Below are 22,434 nucleotides of genomic sequence, written 5' to 3' on the forward strand. Positions count from 1 at the left end.
TACTGCATGAAGTACAGTATCTGGCACATGACAGCATGTGTATCTTACAGTGTTATTTTTAAAGACAGGTTAAAACGATGCATTTGGCATGTCAGGTCATACGAGTTGTAGATCATGACAGTAATATTGATTATGCTGGGAGTGTCTGTGTAAGTGCTATTTTTTGTGCACCTTGATCTATTGAACTCCACTGGTGCCAAAACACCTGTATGTACACACACACTCACACACAGCTCTGGCTTAAATAAGTTTAATTTAAATATTTAAAGGTTTGCATTTAAATAATAAACGGACCACATTTGAAGCTTGTTTATTGTGATCTGAAACTTTTGGAATCTGCAAGGGTGTACTGCAACATAAGTGCCCATAGGAAAAATGTATTGCTCAGTGGTTGCTTTTCCTAAGCTCAGGAGATTTTATTACTCATTTTAGTATCAACAGCATTTCAGATGTTTCTCCTAAAATTCCTCAGGAGAAATAAAAGTAGACACAAATGAAACATGAGAAATATTTGAGAAAAAAAGAGTCAAAACGGAGAATGTGTTGGAAGAAACATAGAATATCTCTTTATTTTCTTGCTGCAATCTCTATCAAGACTCCATTATAGGAATATTTTATTGCTCAGTGGTTGCTTTCTAACCTCACAAGACTTAGTTGTGATTCTCATGTATTTCTCATTTTAGTCGTAACAGACTACCTTTATTACTGAATGGGTGGATTTTTTTTGTTTATTCTGCTTCTTATAATTGTTTTGTTAGTGAGAAAATGATTTATTAATTATTATCACAATGGTCTTCTTTAAAGCTTTAGAAGTGATCTTGACAACTTTACACACTGCGCTCAGATATTTCTCCTTAGCTAGAGACTCTGGATCTCTCACATTTGTCTCCTCAAAAGTTTAGAAGAGGTCTCAACAACGTTATACAATGTGCTCAGATTTTTCTCCTACACTAAAGACTCGAGGGCTCTCACATTTGTCTCCTTTAAATTTCAGAAGTGATCTCAATAGCTTTACAAAGTGTGCACCAAATCAAATGCCTCAATATGAGCTCAAACATTTCTTCCATGTATTAATAATCAAATTAGTCAATTAATAATCAATTTATTAAGGTATCCGATATATTATTATTTCCAACAACAAATTATGTGCCTAAGTACATAAACATTGTCCTATAAAAAATAACATTATCCTTATTTCTGCATAATTTTTCTCTCAATAAAGCCTTTAACTCTGAATTTATGATATTCCCCCTTTTATTTAGTGCATTTCAAGTACTTGACTTGATGCACACTTTGTAAAGTTGTTGGGATCTCTTCTAAAGCATTTCAGGAGACAAATATGAGACCCCCAGATTAGTTAGGTGAAGAGAAAAATCTAAGCACAGTGTGTGATGTTGTTGAGATCTCTAATCTAAACATTTGAGGAGACAAATGTGAGAGATCCAGAGTCTCTAGCTAAGAATAAATATCTGAGCACAGTGTGTGATGTTGTTGAGATCTCTTTTAAAGCTTTAAAGGAGACCATTGTGAGATTGTTAGAGTTTTTGTCTCAGGAGACAAGTTTGAGAAGCAGGAGACTAGGGGAAAATTGTGAGTTTGTTAGTGTTTTTGTTGCAGGAGAAAGGAGAAATATTTGAGATGTTAAAGAGATCTCACTTTTGATTTTTCTTTCCTATGGTTGATACTGCAACATTCATTCTTGCAGTATCACTTATGTTGCAGTACACCTTTGCAGATTTGCAAATAAATGGTAATAAGCATTTAGTGGATAAAATAAATTTAATGCAGTTGAAACAGTCCTACAAATGAAAGAAATCTCAAACCAGTCATTTCAGCTCGTGTGGTTTGTTGGTTTCTTGAGTTTCATTCCAGTATCGAGTGGACCTCAACACCTAAGGAGCAACTGATGGTGAGAATTGAAAAAGAATAGCTGAAATAGATATGTTTACCACAGCTTAAGAATGAGACACACCTCTCTGAAAATATCCTTCAGTAATTTATGCAAATAAAGAGAAAGAATGAGAAGGTATACGGAGGTGTGTTTGATGTGTCCCTGCAGCCAAAGGAAAAGGAGTGCAAGTACAGCAAACCTGTTACTCAAGACCCTTTAACATAACAAAGACATTGCAAGAAAGCAAAAACACAATCTGAAAGATTAATATATTGAGTTTCTCTGCTCGTAGAAACAAAGGCTTTTTTAAATGTTCATGATATGCTTTCCCTGTGTGTAAAATTGCATGCTGTTCTGCAGACAAACCCAGCAGTTTTTCATGAATACTTCCAAAAGTTTTAAGCATTTCACATTTCCCGAATTGCACGACACGTGGCTGTATTCAAACCTGCATCAGTACACATGCTCTGCGCGCTGTGCAATGGCTCTGAAAAATTGCACAAAAAAACACTTTTCCTTAAATGCCTTTATAATTTGTTAATAAAAAAAAAATACACTGTCAAAAGAACCAAAGTATCTATATTCATATGGCCTAAAGAATTAAATATCAGCATGTCAGTAAAATGTTCAAATTCATTATGTATAGAAAATGCATGTTTTGTCTTTCAAGAAGGCGGTGGTTTGTTGGGGATGCAAACCAGATTTATGTGTACATTGAACATCGGGTTCTGTCAAAACTTTGACAAGGGCCACTCATGTTGAACACACTCCTTGTTCTCTCTCTCAAACACAAACACACAGTATATTCTATAGAGAGCTAAGGGACCATAACAGAACATGTTTACACGGTCAACTTACAATGTGCACACTATTATGTAACAACATAACAACACTTTAGGTTTTAATCAGACTAAAGCAACAATCCACCTTTAATTATAATTACAGTTACAATTACAATTGCACATGCAAACACACTTGTTTACAAACTGTGGATCCTCTACTTTAAAAATGCTGTGAAAGTATGGCAAATAGTAGCCAGTACTACACTATAAATTGAAGGTGCAGATGCCATTGTGGAGAGAGAGGGATACCACAAGACTTGTCAAAGGAATGAGGAAAGATGCTGTCAAATAATTTTCTGCATTGTGATTGGCTGAGATGAAGTGCTGCTACACAACAAATATCTGTACACACACCAAGTTTGCGCATGTTGATGCAACCTGCAAATGTATACATGAGTCTTTTAAAATTTTATTTGATTATAACTCTGCAAAACATCTTTTCTTTATAGTACTGTTTCACCAAAAACAGATCTGTCTTTATAAAAGCCAAAACTCTGGTTGTAGTTTTGTGTGTGTGTGTGTGTGTGTGTGTGTGTGTGTGTGTATTTTTTTTTTTTTTTTTTTTTTATTTGTGTGTGTGTGTGTGGGCGTGCATGCATGTGTGTGTGTGCATGCAATTTTTTAAAAAAAATTCAGATGACAAATGTACTTGGTATGTGGTTAAAATGGCAGAATCGACCTGACTGCATTAGGTTACACCAACATTTTAGGAAGAAATTGATTATAGATAAGATTAATAGATTAAAGATGACAACACACTTTTGATTTTTACCACTGAAGATAGTCTGGCTTATGCAATATGTCTTGACATTGCTTTAAATCTTTGCAGGTTTTTGGCCTTAAATTGTTAATGCATTTCGCAAATGTCTCTCATACATGTTAAACTAAACAGCAACACTGTAACTACTAAGTATGTGTTTTGCAAGCCAGGCTCATTAGAAAAACGGGCCTGTTGTGACATTTCTGCAAAATGATATTATGTTGCTTTTTGCACATTTCGCAACAAAACGAAATATCTAGTGAATGGCTCTAAAAGCATTTGATATTACCCGAAACAGATGAATGAAAATCTGGCAACATTTTATTACATTAGTTGGAAATGAATGCCCGGTGATTGTTGCTAAATGGTTCATGCTGGTTCATCACATTTAAGAATAACATCTGCAACCTACACTAAACCCTTATCTAAACCTAACTGATAGTGTTACCAAAAGAAATAAAGAGATTACATTTTAGCCTGTTTCTGCAAGTCTTTGAGCTCTTTTATCGTGACTAATTATTCACAGGTATCATCATATCCTACCCAAGATCTCCACATTGCGAGTGCAAAGCTATAGGTGAACTACTTAATGCAGCTAAGTAGGCTTATGGAGAGGCCTGACCAGAGCATCAGCCCTGTAATCCATTGAGTTTCTGTTGGTAGCCGCAAAACATATCGGCCTGTTGAGGCTTGCGAAGAAAGTGAGTGACTGACACAGAGAGAGTAAAAGAAAGAATAAGGGGTTTTTAACTCTTTGACAGGAGATTATAAAAAAATACTATGATAAATCAAAACAGGGAGGAGTAAAAGGTCAAGCAAGGAGAAATGAGAACAGACAGCAGTTGTTGACTGAAGAAAGTCAGAGCGAATAAAGGTGTATGTGTTGCAAGAGGGGGTGGGGGAGGGAAGATATGAATCTTATGCGACTGGTTAGTCAGGTGTGTTTAAGGTGTGGTAAGGTTAAACACCTGGGGCCAACATGTGTCAACGTTTGTCATCAAAATTATGCGTGGTATTCTCTACAAGGCTTTACTATTTTTTCTTACCTCTCATTTCAGCTCATTCTACCTTTTGTATAACAAACTAAAGAAAACAATAACTGCCATAACTGTTTTTTTTTTTTTTTTTTTACTGTAGTAATAACTACTAAATAACTGCACAGCTGGAGTCAACGAGGGCACATAAAATCGAACATTATAGCTTTGTGCATGTTGTAGCAAGACTTGAGAAATTCCAGTACACTTACTGTGACTTGTCACCACAACAAGGACAATTTTTTTTTACATTTTTTAATTTATTTATTTTTTGTCAGTGTCTTTGGTTAAATACATGTATAATCATTTATACATATAATCATTAAATACATATGATCATTTAATTAGTTTGTGAAAATAATATATTATTTCCAAAAATAATTCCATAGCGTTAAAATGATGTGAAGGATTAGGTCAATCAGTTTAAGGAAGCAGTTTAAGGTTTACACCAGTTCATAGGTGTGGAATCTAAATTCCCTTACAACTGCAGCCCTTATAGGGCAGTGTTTAAAGAACGGGGAGGAGACAATGTCATAAATGTGGTTATTACTGCACTCCGTTTGGCAATGTTACACCTTTATACTTAGCGATGTCATCCGATATGCATCTTTGGCTTATTTATATACGAAATGCTGGAGTTGTAGATTTCACATTCACTTTAAGACAATCGCCAATATTAATCCGTGCAAAATAATTTAATTAAAGCATGAGATGCAAGCTTGAGAGCAAGCAATTGAATGAGTGTTCTTGTGGTCATTTAAACCAATAATTTTTGTTGTATTATAAATGTTCCTATCATATGAATTTCGGTCTCTTTGATTGTTTTTCTACTCATTCTTTGTAACATTTTTATCTGTTGCTGAATTAGCCAAGTCTCTCTAAAATAAAGTTTCTAAATATACTGAAAAACTAAAATTTTTATTTTCAAGTTAAACTTTTCTTTTCTGTGCACAACCCCTCAGAATGGAAGTGCAATAAAGGACCACATTTTTGACTGAAAATTTTTCCTCAGCCAAACCCCATTCCACAGCCATACCTGTCACACACCCAGTTTAAAAGCAGTTTTTTCTTCTTGTAATTAGGAATGACAATCAAATGCATAAACAAAAACAATAACAAGATTACAACAGTAGGCTACTTTATATTATAAATTTTTTTCAGTTATGTCTAAATATAATCTATTCAAGTAGTCTTCGCTGTATAGTGAAAGGCAGTAGCGGGTTTATTTAAGCTGCTGTCTATTTAAGACCTCATGCACAGATCTAATATATTGTTACACATGGCTCTATGCTAACTTTTCTTTGTAGGAGCGGGGTACAGGGGTATTTTCTTTTTACCTTTGTATGGATAATGCGAGCATCAATACTATGTTGTCACTGAGAAGCTACAGCTGTGCCGGGGATGATTTTTGGTGTGCCGGCAGAACAACAACAATGCGCTACATGGTTCTTTTCCTCTCATTTTTGTTCCAGTTGACGGAAATCCATAGCGACGGAGAACTTTTATCCCTGTGACTGTCAAGCAGCCCCTTTTTGCAACACGGAAGTAAGCTTTTTTCTGTGAATGTGCAAGACTTCCAATTCATTAGTCGCTATCGGTAAACTAGAAGAATAACAAAGTGCCACTATAAACGGTAAAACTATTTGTGCTACAAACCAGTGTGTTTGTGATTATAGTAATGAGTGAAAACATCTAAATAGCAAAATACCAATTTAAAGCAGCACAAGAAACTGTTTTAGTACAGGTAAAATAACTGGAAGCGAATGTTACTGGAAGCTTTGTACAAAGTTACAAATGGCCGCACTCTCACATTAAAAATGGTAGATAAATCCAGATACATTTTCTACATATTTGGAACAAAGTGTCTTTTGCTCCGGTTTTAACCTCCTAAAGTCTTAAAATTTCAATGTCAAAAACTGATGTGTTGCTGCATTCACTGTTTTTGAATATAGGCCTCAATAGAAATCAGAAAAGTGCACAAAAGTTGTTTCTTGTACATTCTGACTGTGCTCACAGTGACAGACATTTAGTCATTTTTAGCTATAGGGAACAAAATTCTGTAGAAAACATTATAAGAGTTTGTTGTAGGGCTGTAGAAATATACTACATATTTAATGCAATGAATTGTAATTCAGTTTAATCTGCCACACCTCAGCAACAGATACTAAACTAGACATGCACACGGAGCCCAGGGGAGGGGGTGGAGGCCAACCTATAAAAATCTGAACCTGGGCCCTGTGCACAACACATTCATCTGCTCTTCTGTCATTCAAAAACATCCTCCTCTTGTTTGTCTGCAGACTTATCCATCACTTGCACACTTCCCTCTGTAGCTACGAGTTTCTTTCCTGTCTCATTGGTGATGATGGTGGTTTTTGAGTTTTTGGTGATGATGGCAGTGCTGCTGCTAGAGCTGACATCCTTTGCAGTCACAGCTTTCTGCTTGAGGCCTGTTTTCTGAACATCTTTCCCAGAACTCTGTGATGAGACACTTGTAAGGTGGCTGCTTTCAAGGTCGTAGTTCAAGGCTAAGAAAAATTATATCAGAGCACAGTCACAAAAGCTGCACCTTACATACTGTATATGCGTAGCTGGTTTAAAATATTTCAGAAAAAGCATATATGTATATAAAAAGAGATGCTTTATGTGTATAAAGTAACTCACAGTGTGGTTTAATGATGGAGAGAGTCCGGAATGAACCATACAGTCTGTGAAAGAACACATAATAAGTACATGACACTCATAGGAATCCATTGTGATTCCCTCTTCTTAAAGTGTTATAGTTTCAACAAGCACTAAAGCTGCACCCACCTGCTCTCGTCTCCTTCCAGGAGTTTCCTATAGGTGGCGATCTCAATGTCCAGAGCCAGTTTGATGTTCATCAATGACTGGTACTCACGCACCTGATGAGCCATATCATGTTTAGCTCTCAGAAGAGCTGCTTCCAGCTCCTGCAGATGCAGTTTTGCCACTTTCACAGCTAGTTCACCTCGTTCTTCTGCCTCTTTGAGCTGCGCCTCGTGGTTTGGATGCTAAAATGAGAGGAGACAAAAGATTACATCCTTCCCACACTCTGACATATAACTTAAGATCAACTGGGATTAATTGAAATCATCTCAGATCAACTCACATTTAATACACTTTACCTAGATTAACTGAAAGAATGCTTGCTTTGTTCTTGTCAAATGTCACCAAAAACAAAATCAAGCTCTAATTATGGTGTGCATTGTTTACTGACATTTTGACACTATTCTTTTTTGTTTTTGACAGTTGACTCTGAATAGTCAAATTAAGTCACCTTTATAGCACTTTATACAATAGATTGTTTAAAAGCAGCTTTACAGTAATAAACAGGAAAATAACAGAATCAGTGATGTAGGCTTCAAATATGAGACAAATTCAAATTCTGCTGTAAAGCAACTTTATTCAGCATTATTCAGCTCAAGTCATTTCAGTATTGATTAGTTCATTTCAATAACCGTTCATTAGAGTTCATTAATTATGAGAAATGAGTTCAATTCAGCTATGAAGCAGCTCCACAAAAGACAATAGTGTGAAATAGAGTTCTTACCTGTCCCTTAACAAGTTCCATCTCAGAGTGTATACGTGCAATTCTTCGATTTCAGCCTTCGTGTTTTTCAGGTCATCCCCATGTTTGCTGACTGTCAGCTGCATTTCTTCATACTAACATTTTACAGCACACATGAACATACCGACACATACACATAAACACATATTAACAATTCATTTGTGCATCTTTAGAAAAGCTCAATTATTGCAATGCAAGAAAATGATCATGTTTAAAAATGTATGATTTGTGACATGCACACACATACACACACACACACACAATGCAAGAAAGTTAAGTGTCTTTTGTTTGTACCAACTCTCTGCTTCAGCACGTTTGCGGTTGGCGATCATGTCATACTGAGCACAAACTTCAGCCACAATGGTGTCCATGTCCAGATTTCTGCTGTTGTCCATCTCTACAACAACTGATGTGTCCTTTATCTGAGTCTGGAGCTCACGCAGTTCCTGTACACATGGAACAAAAATTACAGAGAAGAGTCATTCTGAATCCTGCTCATGCCTCCAATCACCAGGTTTTTTGTTGTTGTTGTTGTTGTTTTAGTTTTTTATGCTCACACACCATAATTATAACTATTATAATTATAATTAGAGTTACAATCTCTTAAGTTTTACTATCAGTTAACACAATAAATTATATCTGTAACATGTATTATATGACTGTACTAAAAGATTTATTTGAAATGTGAAGGCAGTGAATGGTACCGCCTCATAAATCTGCCAAAGGAAGTTAATCTCATCTGTTAGGCTGTCCAATTTACATTCCAGCTCCACTTTACTGAGATACGAACCATCAGCGTCCTAACATAGGAACAGTGCAAAATATATTTCTAATAATGTAATTATAATAAGTTTTAAAAATTGCTTGATCTGTGTGTGCTTTTATATTATGTGCTGACCTTTTTAAGGAGCACAAATTTGTCATTAGTCATTAGTCAAGTTGTCAGAGTCATTCCGTTTGTTAATTTCATCTTCATACCTGAGAAGGAATGTACAAAGTTTGTTGGAATGTGTGTGTGGAATGTCCTTAAACACTTTAGTGTACAAATGTCTTACTTGCTCTTGAAGTCTTCTACCAGGCTGGTCATGTCCTGCAGGCCAGACTCCAGACGCACTTTCTCATTACCTAGGCCATCTAACTGTCTGTGCAAGTTAGCAATGTAGGTCTCAAACATAATATCAATGCTGGATCGGTGGCTAGTCTGTTCCTGCAGGAGAGACCACTTAGTCTCCAGCATCTTGTTCTGCTGTTCCAGGAAGCGCACCTGAGGAAAGACAGAAAGAGAGTGAAAAAAGAAAGCAACATTTTCTTATGATAAATGACAATACATACATAGATGGTTTTCAGATTACATGCACGTTAACTTTTTCATGACTTCAAATTTTTAAATAAAATTTAGATGCCATATTGAATGTAACGTGGATGAAAACAAGGCTGTGAGGAACCAATGATCAATGCCATCACAATGGCATGAACTGTATAAAGGTCCTAATTCACATCTAATTTTCACATCCCGCAACTTTAAAAATTATTTTATGTTGGTTTTGTCTACTAAACTTTTTTTTTTTTTTGGAAAGATGTTTGCCAGCTGAACAATTGCAATGTTGTTAAATAACAGGAATAATCTACAGAACACACTGCATGTTTCCCCCTTTGCCTTGTTTTCATTCCTGTCAAAAATTCTAATTCTATTATTTAAATATTTTTTGTAATTTATTGAAACCTCATTACAGTTTTTTTTTTTTTTTTTTTTTTTGCAGTTAAACAGCACTGCACACTGTCAAAAAACTAAGTTAATAGTAAATAAAGTAAATAAAAGTTAGTTAATTTAAGTTTTTTTTAGAAAGTAATTTTTTTTTTTGTTTTAATTCAGTGTTACTTGTTGTTTCTTTGTAATAGTTTGTGAAATTTACTTGCAATTTCTGACTTTTCCAGTGCAGTTTTACTAATTAATATTTAAATATTAATATGCTTTATTGAACAGATTATGTGAATTCAAAGCTAGCTGTGTGTGTGCTTAGATAGGTGTGTTTCTATATATATATATAAAAAAGTATGAACTACTGTATAAAGGAGTGGCCGTTGCGCCTGATAGTAAACTGATATTGCCCAAAAAGCAACAAAGGTGTGTTTATGACAGAGAGTGGACATTGTCCCTTCAGGTTGGTTAGTCAAGTGGGGGTCTTGATAAAATATGACACTGATAGAACTGGGCCTACTGTTATCACAATCACTCACAATAGCATATGAACCACACTCACAGGTCCAAACACAATAAATTTGATTAGATAAACATAAAGGGTCTACACAAAAGGTTCAAATGAAGACAAGTTGAAGAAGGAGATAACTTACTTTGTCAATGAATGAAGCAAAGCGGTTGTTGAGTGTCTTGATTTCCTCTTTCTCCAGAATCCTGATGGCCTGGTTGTTCGGGTCAATCTCCAAGTTCAGAGGTGCCAGAAGACTTTCATTAACCTTTACAGCTGTAATTGGAGGGCATTTGACTGGACTGGAGCCCCAACCTTCTCTCGAAACCATCCCTGAATGGTTGAGGGGGGTCCGCCTGTTGCTGCTCAAACTTACACTCAGTCATCTGAGTTTCAGTCATCCTATTGCAGCCCACTCATTCAATGACCTCCACGCCATAGTGCACTACAAAATAAGTATACAAATATACTACAAATATACTACATTGTTTTTTTTTTCTCAAATGTATTTATTTTTAACTGTCTTTTCGTTTGCAGAGGTAAGACTGACAGCATTGGTACAGTGATTGCAAGTGGCTTGTTATGACATAAGAAAACTATTCAAATTGGGCAGTTGCATTGTAGACAGACAGTTGTAGACGTGGTGCTCGTTTGTAGTGAAGATTAGATATAAAAGTCCAGTCTGTTACTTCAGTTATTTTGCTAGAGGATGCTCTCCTCTGGTCAGACAGACTCTGTAGAAGAATTCAAGCTGAACTTAACAAACAGCCTGTGTTCACGGGTACATATGTGATAAGACATGACAGTCTAGACATACAATAAACAAAATGGGAAAGAAATATTGCATTTTATCTTGAATATCGCAAGTTACTAACAGTATTGCAATTACAAAGCATCATTTTATACAAAACTTAAAAAAAATATATATATATTCAGCATAAATTTCAAATATGTTTGAGGTGGAAGACAGATTTTGGATTTAAATACAGATCCAGATCCTGATCCTTATCCTGTTACTAATCTTCCAGCAATAAATAATAAATAAATAAAACTGCAGGGCCACAACAATCTGTAGGAAACCTGATCTCCTTTAGAATTAAGGTACAAAGCTGTCACTGGGGTGGTACCCTAAAGTTCAAAAGCATCTTTGTAATATTAAACACCACACAACTGTTTTAAACAAATTCTCTCCCTGGAATTAAAGATTAAACAAGATTACTCAAAAATCAATAAACAAAGTACAACACAACTGCATATGTTCTCTGGAAGGTGCCACGCTAAAGGGGTATATGTCTAATGTGTCAGACCCGTAGTCACCTCTCAACAAATAGACACATAGCCAGTTAAACTAATAAATGATTAAAATCATAAAAAGGACAAACCACCACCTTGGAATTATAAGGTTCTTTGCATTCCAAAATTTTTGCTTTCCACACTTTGTAGATAGAACCTTTTTGATTTCTAAATAAAAAGTCCCAAAACTGAAAAAATAATAATGATAATAATACACATAATATGAGGCTGACACAGAATAAGAATATGCTAATAACTCAATTTTGACAAAAATGTTAGACAGAACCTTATAATTCAAAGGTGACAAAATTGGAGGAGTCAGAAGAGAGCTTAATTATTGATAAGTACAATGATTTATCAATAATATATTAAATATTGATTAATAAAATAATTATAATAATAATAATAGTTAGTAAGTTTATTACTCATCAATAAATAAATAAATAAAAGGAGAGTGTAAAATTAAATAAAAAGGGAAAAATGACTCACAATTCTGCTTGAAGGCTTTCTACCACTTCATATTAATTCTGATCAGTAACTCCTGGAATGCATGTCACTCACTTTGATTAGTGTAACATGACCACAAACAAGCCCAAACCAGCAGCCGGTGACCTGATGTTAAAAGGCTTGAGGCGTATAATTGAAGAGTATAATTCTTGGAATTCAACAGAGTTCACACTGCCTGTATTCTAAGGTTAGTTTCGTAAAGGAAAACTAAGATAAAAATGACTATTTAAAAAACATTTTCTGAAATAAAATAAAAATGTCAAAATAAATGAAAAACTAATACGAAACAAAACTAACAACAGTTACTAACTAACTGAAATAATAATAATCAAAAATAAATAATTAACCTCTTCATATACACATGCTTATAATTCTTCATAAATTAAAAGAACATATTCAGATATGAGCCTTTACTGTTAAATGTGGTTGTCTCTCCTTAAACTCTGCAGTGTGGTCATTGGTCCTTCATAGGAGCATTAAAGTATAAAACTTATAAAATAATTTTATATAATATGCTATACAAAAAGCGAGCAAAGAGCTCTCCCTAAGCTGTCATTTGCTTCAGCTGTAGCACGAATGGCTATAGGCAGGGCCTATATGGGGCCCTAAGCAGAATTTGATTTGGGGGCCTCTTGGTGCTGCCAATACAACTACTTATTGTCAATGCTTGATTATTCTCATACTTTAAATCTAACTCACCCATTATCAATTTTATTTGTTGAAGCTTTGTTGCTTACATCATAGATCAGCAGTCATTAAGGTTGTTTAAACGACAAAACTAATTAATTCACACATATCTGACAATCAGAATAGGCTATATCACTGAAGTCAGCTTCCTATCAGCGGTTACTAAACTGAGTCTAAATAGTCCGCCTGTCATGCACATCACCACATATTATAAGAAGTTTTATTCAAATAAATGGGTTGCTCCATTATTATTGAATTTCATTAGTCCCAGTTATGATATTAAAATAAAACGAATTTAATGCAAAACTATAAAATCTTGCTGCATTCCTGTAATAAAAACAAAAGGTGTGGTGCCTTGCAGGCAAAAACAGGTGACTGTCGTTAAAACAGATCTTTCAGCAGGAGAATTGCACCACAACTGGTTTCCCTCTGGGGCACCGGGGGTAAATCTATGATCAATTGGCTCATGAGTGACAACTATCTGTTTGCTTTTGGATAAATGTTTCACAGAATGAGAAAGCCTTCTTTGTAAGTACAAGGTGCTGAGTTGTTTTACATAAACAGTAGGCCTACTCATAACTTACACAGTACTTAACCAGTAATTGTAATAATTCAGCATAGCACATCGATGTATCACTATGCCACAGTGGGAACGGTTGCAAAACTGTGAATTAAAGTAATAATGAAAAATTGAGAAATTTCAAGTAATCTGAAAAAAAAAAAAAAAATGTAAAGTTGGATGGCTGCAACAATTTCAACCAGCATCAGCAGAGAGAAATGTAGGCCTAGTGTACAATGAATAGACAATGGGCTCTGCAGACGAATATAAATGCTAAATGTTTTGAGCCAGTGACTCAAGAAAGAAAACCCATATGAGAGCTGAAGTGGAAAAAAAAGCTGAGTAAAAACATGTGTGTAAACTAATTACATTATGATCGAGTCTGTTTTGTGTTTCCACAGTTTTGGCGGTTTTTAGCACTCCCTAGTGGCTGAGTTTGGAATTGCATTATTTCTTCGGAACACTGACGGCAGAATAACAGTTGAAAGACTTTTGGTTTAGAACAAGAAATTTGGCTGTTTAGCAAGATCTAAGTAACTCTTGTTGATAGATATTATGGTGCAGTTTTGTCAGGACGTCATTTTCATGTAGCTTCAATCACTTTTACCATTTCTTACCAAATTAATCATTAAAATTATTTCTTAATCTGGTGAAAAAATCTTTGTGGCATGTCAGAGGATGTCTGTCACACTAATCTATCATAACAGCTTACCTCAGCCCAACCAGTCACACTTCTCACAGCCTCCTAGTCTACAGTCACACAAAACAAGATGGGCCTAACTCATGAATTAAAAATCTCAGTGACATATTATTAATACACATGAAAGTCTTTACATCAACTTCTATTTATTTTGAAATAAAAGATTCACTTTTAATTGTTTATGTATGATGTTTCTTAGTACACATTTGTCAATTGAGTCATACTACAGCATATTTCCTTAAAGAGATAATGATTACACTATTACTTGGAAAAACAGTAATATTGTGAAACTTAATATATTACAATATTTTAAAATATATTACAACAGAATGAATATAGCCATTACACCAGTCTTCAGTGTCACATGATCCTTAAGAAATCACAGTAATATGCTGATTGGGTACTCAAAAAACATCTCTTATTTTTATATAATCATTGAAAACGGGGGTCTGTTCATCAGACATGGATTACTCTTTTTGTATGGATTTTATTGTTGATGATTTGACATGATCAAGAATTAAGTTCTTCAAAGCTCATCCCTGAGTTGCTGTCATAACAACAGGTCTGTTAGCTCAAGCAGCTCAGAAGCAGGTTTGTTTCATGTAAACAGGATTAGATTGTGTCATTTTAAATGAAAACACTGAACATCTGTCCCAGCCACTGCTATTTTCTTACAAAAGCACTATTTGAACCATGAAATTTATTTTTAAAAAATAATTCTAAAAAAATTACAATTATTTTGAAATTAATTAAAATGTTGCATAATCTAATTATTGCATTCATACACACATTATGTACAGTTTGTCTAAGTCGTTCATTAATTTAAAGTGAGTGGCTTGATGCATCGCAGGAGATGACAACTCACCTCTCAAATCTCAAAATGCTTTTATGTTGCACAGTTTTTAAACCCCTCCCCTTTCCTCCCAGCCAAAATACATGCTAGCAATGCTGGAGCATTGCTGGAGCTTTTCTTTACTTGTTCTTTCCCTTTTTTCTGGCTTTCCTGAGAATATTTGAGTTGCAGATAATGATCGGGTAACATAGAGGGTGACTGGATGGAAACAAATAAAAAACAGACAAACACAAAAGAGTAATAAAAAGTTAAGCTGAATGTGTTTGCCAAGGACATTTATTTTGCTCTCTCTACAGCCAGTCGAGCCAATTTCATCCAGATTCATCTGGAAATGGGTCCAATAAAAATCCACCCTTTTTTGAGTGTGTTAAATAAAAATGCTGTCAGATTTTCATTAATATAAAAGAATGTAAATCTGAGCCTATTAGTTAAATAATAAGCTTACTACTTTAACTACTTTCACTGCATTCATGTAACTGAGAAATAAAGTGACACCCCATGCATGTTTGTGTATGAGAGAGAAAGAAATAAAGAAAACTAGTGTAGCAGTAGGGGAAGTCACATGCTGTAAAGGGGGCATGGTGGTGCAAATTCCTTCGTTCTGGAGTGTGACTCACTGTCCCTTCGTTTTCCTGCTTCTTTGGCATTCTTTTCCTTTCTAACTCTCTGCTTACTGCCAGCTGTGTCTGCCAACTTTTCATTGGACTCTTCATTTGTAATCCATTAATCTGATGGCTTGTCTGTGCTATGCAGACCTAATCAAACACACGGCAGATCTTCATCCAGGCATGTGACATCCACTAAGCTACTGACTGGAAATAATTTAGTAATAAAGTGAGAAGAGACTGTAAGCAGGATTTCTTGTGATCAGCTTTCTATCCTCCTGATTTAAGTGATGCATCTTAGTATGACTGTTGTTGATGTGCACAGCGCAGTTTTGGCTAACCACAGGAAAGGAAATGAAAATGTTGCTTAGAAACAGACTGGTACAACAAAAACACACATAAGGTTGCCATGTGTATGATTGAAACAAACACTCCCTCAAGGTTGTGAATACTAGATGTACTTCTCTGCATCTATAGCAAAAGATCTATAGAGCATGCAGGAGACTTAAAGCATGAAGAAAAGAGAAGAAAAAAGAGGGTCTTGATCAAACCATGCACTTTTTTCCTGCAGGGCAGTTTGTGATTTGTATTCAGAGCTCCCGGAAATCATGAGACAGATGACTCATCGTGTAGAAAACCAAAGCTCTCTGGAATCTATGGATACCCCATCCAAACAAAGACACTGCAGATTGCACTCTTGACACAGAGAAAGCACTGTAACCACCGACAAGAGCAATTTAGCAAAGATTCTCATCCAAGTCAGAGAAATGTTCCACGAGAAATTAATTCAGCCTCTAAATAGGCAACCTGCTGCCTGTTACATCACAGGTATTTTAAATTGCGAATACAAGCATTTATTTTTCAAAAAAAGTGAAAGATGAATTTATCCTTGATGCACATTGACAGTTTGTAACAAGTTACAAGCACTGCAAGTATTTAAAAAAATGATATAATTAAAAAAAAACTGCTGAGAACATTGATTTCAAGAAAACAGATGTTTGGATAAGGATGTTAAGAAAAGAAAGAAAGAAAGATCAGCTTTCAAAAACGCTTTGTGCTTACTCCTCAGGTTTCTTTTACCTCCTGGGTGTGTTAAGCTCTGGTGTCCTGTTCTTTGGATCACAGGTATTTCAAAGCAACATCTTTATCACAACAATTAGCTACGTGGAATTGTTTTTTTTTTTTTTTTAATCTCAGATTTCAAAATCTGTGATATTAAAGCTGGGTTCACACTGTACAGTTTTTACATTCCTTTATAATTGTTGCTTGTTCAATATGATCTCAGTGAGAGCTTGCACAAAATCAACATTTTGTGTTAGACTGTACAATACACATCAGGGCCAAGACTATGGTTTTTCATAGGTTCAAGAGAATTTGGTCTTAGCAAAATTGTTATCAAGAATTATACATTTTAAACCTGAGAAAGGTAGAGATTCACACTGTTCCTCTTTTACTGAACTCCAACCATTAATACATTATCTTTTAAGCTTTTGCATTTATCACCTTGTTTTTTATACAGCTCCAAAATATATTCTGTGTTAGTGTTGAGCCTTTATCAAAGTATTTTTAAACACATATTTGGACAGTTATATAATTTTGAGCAAGACCTTAAAAAGTCAAAAGCAAGTGAGACTATTTGTAGCACTGCAGTTTGCAGAAACATCCCAGTGAATAAGTTTAGATGCCTTGAAGTTCGGACAAATATTAAAATGATCATGTTCCAGAGCTGTATGACTTCCTTTCTTTTGTGAAACATGATATATTTAAAAAAAAAAAAAAAAAAAAAAAAAAAAGTAAATTATGGTATTTGGGGGTTAACTCCCTTTAAGGATAAAAAAAAGTTTAAATCTAGTTCACATATGGTCTTGGGAAAATGCAAACAATCCTGTCCCAAAGGTGCTTGATCAAAATCATAAACCATTGTTTTCTTTCTCAGCCCGTTTTCTTAGTAAGACTTGTTATTTAAGCTTTCACCGAAGCATTGTGGGGCTGAAAGCACATAATGAGTTCAGGGCTGTATCTCATTGCAGTACATATATGTGGCCAGATAAGCTCAGGGATTGAGTTCAGATGGAGGGGGGCAGAGGGGTTAAATTGAGGCAGAAAAAGAGGGAGAAAGTATGTTGAAAGGGCATTAGAGATCACCGAAAAAAAATAGACCATGTGGGCAGGGTCTTAGCTGGTCAGTGTGCATGTGTCTGTGAGTCAGAGAGAGAAAAGGAGGAACAGAAAGAGTTTGGTGGGGGTATAAAAGCCGCACAGTTCTCTTCCTGTAGCTCTCTACGGCTTACGTCCCTCAGCATACGCTCATTTTCTCGTGCAGCCAGTACTTCCTTCCTCCACCACCATGAGTTTCTATGCACCTCAGGCCTCTCATGTCTCCTTCACCCGATCTATGCCGGTACACCGTGCCGCTAGTACGTATGGCGGGGCAGGTGGACAGGGCACCAGGATCTCATCTGCCTCTTCCATGTCTCTCCGTTCTGCTCCTAGAAGTGGAGGCATTTCTTCTTCCACAGCTTTCAAGGTGAGCTCAGCCGGCATGGGTGCTGGTTCAGCGGGGTCCCTCAGGGCGAGCACTGCCTCCACAGGGCACGTCCTAGGCAACGAGAAAGGCCAGATGCAGAATCTGAATGACCGTTTGGCCACATACCTAGAAACGGTGCGCCGGCTGGAGCAGGAGAACAGCAAACTGGAGATGCAGATCAGAGAGGCCCTGGAGAAAGGTGGACCAGAAACACGCGACTACAGCAAGTACAACGCAATCCTGGATGACCTGAGGAGGGAGGTGAGAGACATTGTTGGGTTTATATGCTTTGTCTGAGCAAGCTGCAAAAGGAAGCATTTGAGAGTTTGTGAGAGCAGCCAGTTATTTATCTTAGGAAGAGGAGGAGATACCAGATGTTTTGAATTACAGCAATCAAGCTGAAATGAAGTAGCAAAACCTAGAATTAAAGTAAAGGTTTTGCACAAGCAGAGAAGAGCCATTTTATGTATTCATTTCAACAGAACACAAAGAATAGTTTATACTTATAATGTACTTTACTGAGGAAAAGAGTGCAAAAGTATTTTAATACCAATTTATGGTATGTAAATTGTATAATATAATATAATACATAAACTTGAATAAAACCAATTTACGATATGAAAGCACACATTTAGGTTAACAATTTATTTTTTCCAGTTTGTGTTGAAGAAGTTAAACTCATGAAAACTTTTTTGGTTTCTTTGTCACCAAAACCTGAGCCTTTTTAAGTCTAAAGAATGTCTTAATAACATTTAAAAAAAAATGTTTCTGTAGTGTTCATTAGAACCTTTCAGTGTAATAAAAATGCATGATCAGATTTCCGTACATCTCAATGGAGGGTGTGGCACACACCCTGTTCTCTCTCTCCTTTCTTTTGTGCTTGTTCTGCTTTTCTCTATATGCATTCTGGTTACTACTGAGAGAATTCCTCCAAACCCTCCACATTTGGTTTTAAAATCTGTGCAACTATGACAATGGTCAACACAAATATAACATTCATAATCATTTCTAAAGCTTTAGAAGAATGTTTGATGGACTACAGCCAGCTGAAACTTCCTACAGTCTCTGACTAGAGTCATAATGCAAAACAGATGTGGGATAAGCAATTGCACACACGCTTAAGCACCCACACAGCCACAACGGCACTCTCTCGCACACAACAGGAATGCAAAAGAAGAACTCTATCATTTATAACAGATGTGGCTGAGTCATTACATAACATTTATAGTTCCAAAATGTCTAATCTTTGCTTTAATTATTATTTTTTTCAATTCAATTCAACAAAATTCCAGTTGTAAAACTGCAAAAGCAGAAACCTGAGCTAATAAAAATGGCTCTAAACTAAAAAGAATGCTAACTATATTTTTTATTTAGGAAAATTAAGACAGTTTTAATACAAATATAATCCAATTTCAGCAGGTCTGATAAGCAGAAGCGCATGATAATATGTACCAGCTTCCGCTTTCACCCATGCAGGGTGTGGCACATAGACAAATTTAGAATGAGTATAGTTTGATTATTCCTTAAATTCAAATGTTCTGCACTACGCTCATAAATATTACACAGATATTACATAATATATCATATATATATATATATATATATATATATATATATATATATATATATATATATAGCAATAGTATATATATATATATACACACATATATATATACACACATATATATATATACACACACACACAAATATGCACAAATTCTCTCACATACAGTACTTTAGATATTGCAATAATAAATAAATAAATACAAAAAAAAGACTGTCAAAGTCAAGGCTGACTGAAAACCAACTTTTTTGTCTCATATTTTATAGTCCTGCTCAATCAGACCTTTTCATGAACTAGTTTCATAAAGAAAGTTAATAAAAAGTATAATCCAAAATCTGATTCCAGGTAATTAGTTGATTAGATAAGAACTCATACATCTCAACCGCATTCCAAGAATGCTGTAATTGAAACCATCTGAGAAATCTTTTCTTAATAGAGTTGCTAAAGGTAAAAAAGCTGAATGGATGTCAAAAACAGGTTTCGTTTGGTGAAATATGTGCTTTGCTTTACTTGTAGGTGTTTGATGTCACTTCGGACAATGCTCGTCTTGTTCTGCAGATTGACAATGCTCGTCTGGCAGCAGATGACTTCAGAGTCAAGTCAGTTTTCAATATTGCACCACAACAAGCATTTTAAAAACACATCTTTGTAGCTTTGTATCAAAGGAACATGCTTTTGTGCACATTTTTAGAATCACAAAATGTGACCCTGGACCACAAAACCAGTCATAAGTCGCACTGGTATATTTGAAGCAATGGCCAACAATACATTGTATGGGTCAAAATAATTATATTATGCCAAAAATCATTAGGATATTAAGTAAAGATCATGTTCCATGAATATATTTTTAATATTTCCTACCATATATATATATATATATATATATATATATATATATATATATATATATATATATATATATATAAAGTATTATCATTAGTAATATTCGTTGCTAAGGACTTCATTTGGACAACTTTAAAGGCAATTTTCTCAATATCGTGAATTTTTTTTGCACCCTCAGATTCCAGATTTTCAAATAGTTGTATCTCGGTCAAATATTGTCCTATCCTAACAAACCATACATCAATGGAAAGCTTATTTAATCGATTTTTTAATGACCCTTATGACTTGTTTTGTGGTCCAGGATCATAAATATACATGCCAGAAATCTTCAGCCTGACAGATGCGTGATGGAGGAATTTTATCAGGCATAACAAAACATTTTAATGCTTTACTTGAAAGACTATTATGTGTGTGTTATAGGTTTGAGAATGAGATGGCTATCAGGCAGTCCGTGGAAGGAGATATTGCAGGTCTGAAGAAGGTCATTGATGACACCAACATGGGTCGCATGAATGTGGAGGGTGAAATTGAGTCCTTGAAAGATGAGCTTGCTTTCCTCAAGAAAAACCATGAAAATGTAAACAGCCATTGCATAAGAACCACTTAACACTAGGTGCACTACATTCACACACAGTATGAGACTCTCACATCTCTGAATATGCTGAATATGGATTTCATGTCGTTTGATGAACACATCTTTCCTTTGTTGATGTATTATCTTATCGAAGTAGAAATTTGGAACAAAAAAAAAGGCTAATGGGCTTTTGATTTGTGTTAGCCATTAACCACAGTTTGAGGGAGGATCTAATTCTAGAGAGCATTTGATTGGACAGAAATCTGTAACATCATCAAAATGCAGGAACCGCCACCATATTATAATTTCATACTCTAAATATCTCAGATTTCTTTTATGCTCAACTTTGACAGGAAGTTGGGGAGCTGCGAAACCAGATCTCCCTGTCAGGTGTTCAGGTGGATGTTGATGCACCAAAGGGGCAGGATCTATCTCAAGTGATGGAAGAGATTAGGGGTAACTATGAAAAGATAGCTCTCAAAAACGCAGAGGAACTCAAAATGTGGCACGAATCCCAGGTACAGAACCGCTGATTACCACATGACACTAATTTTGCTTTAACTGAACTCGGATATCTCCAGGCAAATCTAATCGACTCTTTCTCATCAGCTATCAGAAGTCCAAGGGCAGGTGGCTCAGAACACAGAGGCATTACAAGGTGCACAGATGGAAATTAATGACCTACGGCGACAGATTCAAACATTAGAAATAGAGCTTGCATCCCAACAAAACTTGGTAATATGCACATGCACACCATATTATGAAAGTTTCAGATATCATTGTTGCAATTTTAATAAAATTAGAAGTTTATGTTGAAACTGTCTGATGAAACTTCCAAACTTTATAGAAAGCGTCGCTTGAGGATACGCTGCGGAACACAGAGCTACGTTCAAACACAGAGGTGGAGAGGTACAACGGCCTCACGCTGCAGCTTGAAGCTGAGTTGTCACAGCTGAGGTCAAATATCACAGAGCAGGGTCAGGAATATGAAGCCCTGCTTAATATTAAGATGAAACTGGAAGCAGAGATCAACACTTACAAGAAACTTCTAGATGGGGGAGACTTCAAGTAAGAGATAAAATAAAACTTTCTTTTTTTTTTTCAGTAATAAATATCTTTTTTCATATATATTACTGATTCTACTTTCTCTTTGTTGTTTAGGCTCCAGGATGCAATAGATGACCAAGAGTGATATTACTAGCAGCAATCTTGAAGACCACACCACAAAAATGGTTTCCTCTTTAAAGTTGGATGAATGGTCCATTAGAGTTAACTCTTAGTGAGCATGGATGGTCATAGGATGGTGTATTTCATACAAAAAGTCATTAAAACCAAAGTTTCATCTTAGTCTACCTCTCATTTTTCTGTCTTCGGGTCGTTTTCAAGCTGGACAACATTA

The 22,434-nt window shown here is 35.5% G+C and overlaps 1 protein-coding gene and 1 pseudogene across 1 annotated transcript; one reads left to right on the forward strand and one right to left on the reverse strand.

Annotated features, from left to right (window-relative positions):
- Positions 1-4,318: 4,318 nt before the first annotated feature.
- Positions 4,319-10,771, reverse strand: LOC109069151 (annotated as a pseudogene).
- Positions 10,772-17,792: 7,021 nt separating this feature from the next.
- Positions 17,793-22,382, forward strand: LOC109069176 (keratin, type I cytoskeletal 18-like). Its single transcript, XM_019085849.2, has 7 exons — positions 17,793-18,315; positions 20,135-20,217; positions 20,882-21,038; positions 21,389-21,553; positions 21,645-21,770; positions 21,883-22,103; positions 22,197-22,382. Exons 1-7 carry the CDS (start codon positions 17,875-17,877, stop codon positions 22,225-22,227), a joined length of 1,224 nt encoding a protein of 407 aa, XP_018941394.1. The 5' UTR covers positions 17,793-17,874; the 3' UTR covers positions 22,228-22,382.
- The last annotated feature ends 52 nt before the right edge of the window (positions 22,383-22,434 follow it).

Source organism: Cyprinus carpio, chromosome A6 (assembly GCF_018340385.1).
Source record: "Cyprinus carpio isolate SPL01 chromosome A6, ASM1834038v1, whole genome shotgun sequence".
In the NCBI taxonomy this organism is placed as follows: Eukaryota; Metazoa; Chordata; class Actinopteri; order Cypriniformes; family Cyprinidae; genus Cyprinus; species Cyprinus carpio.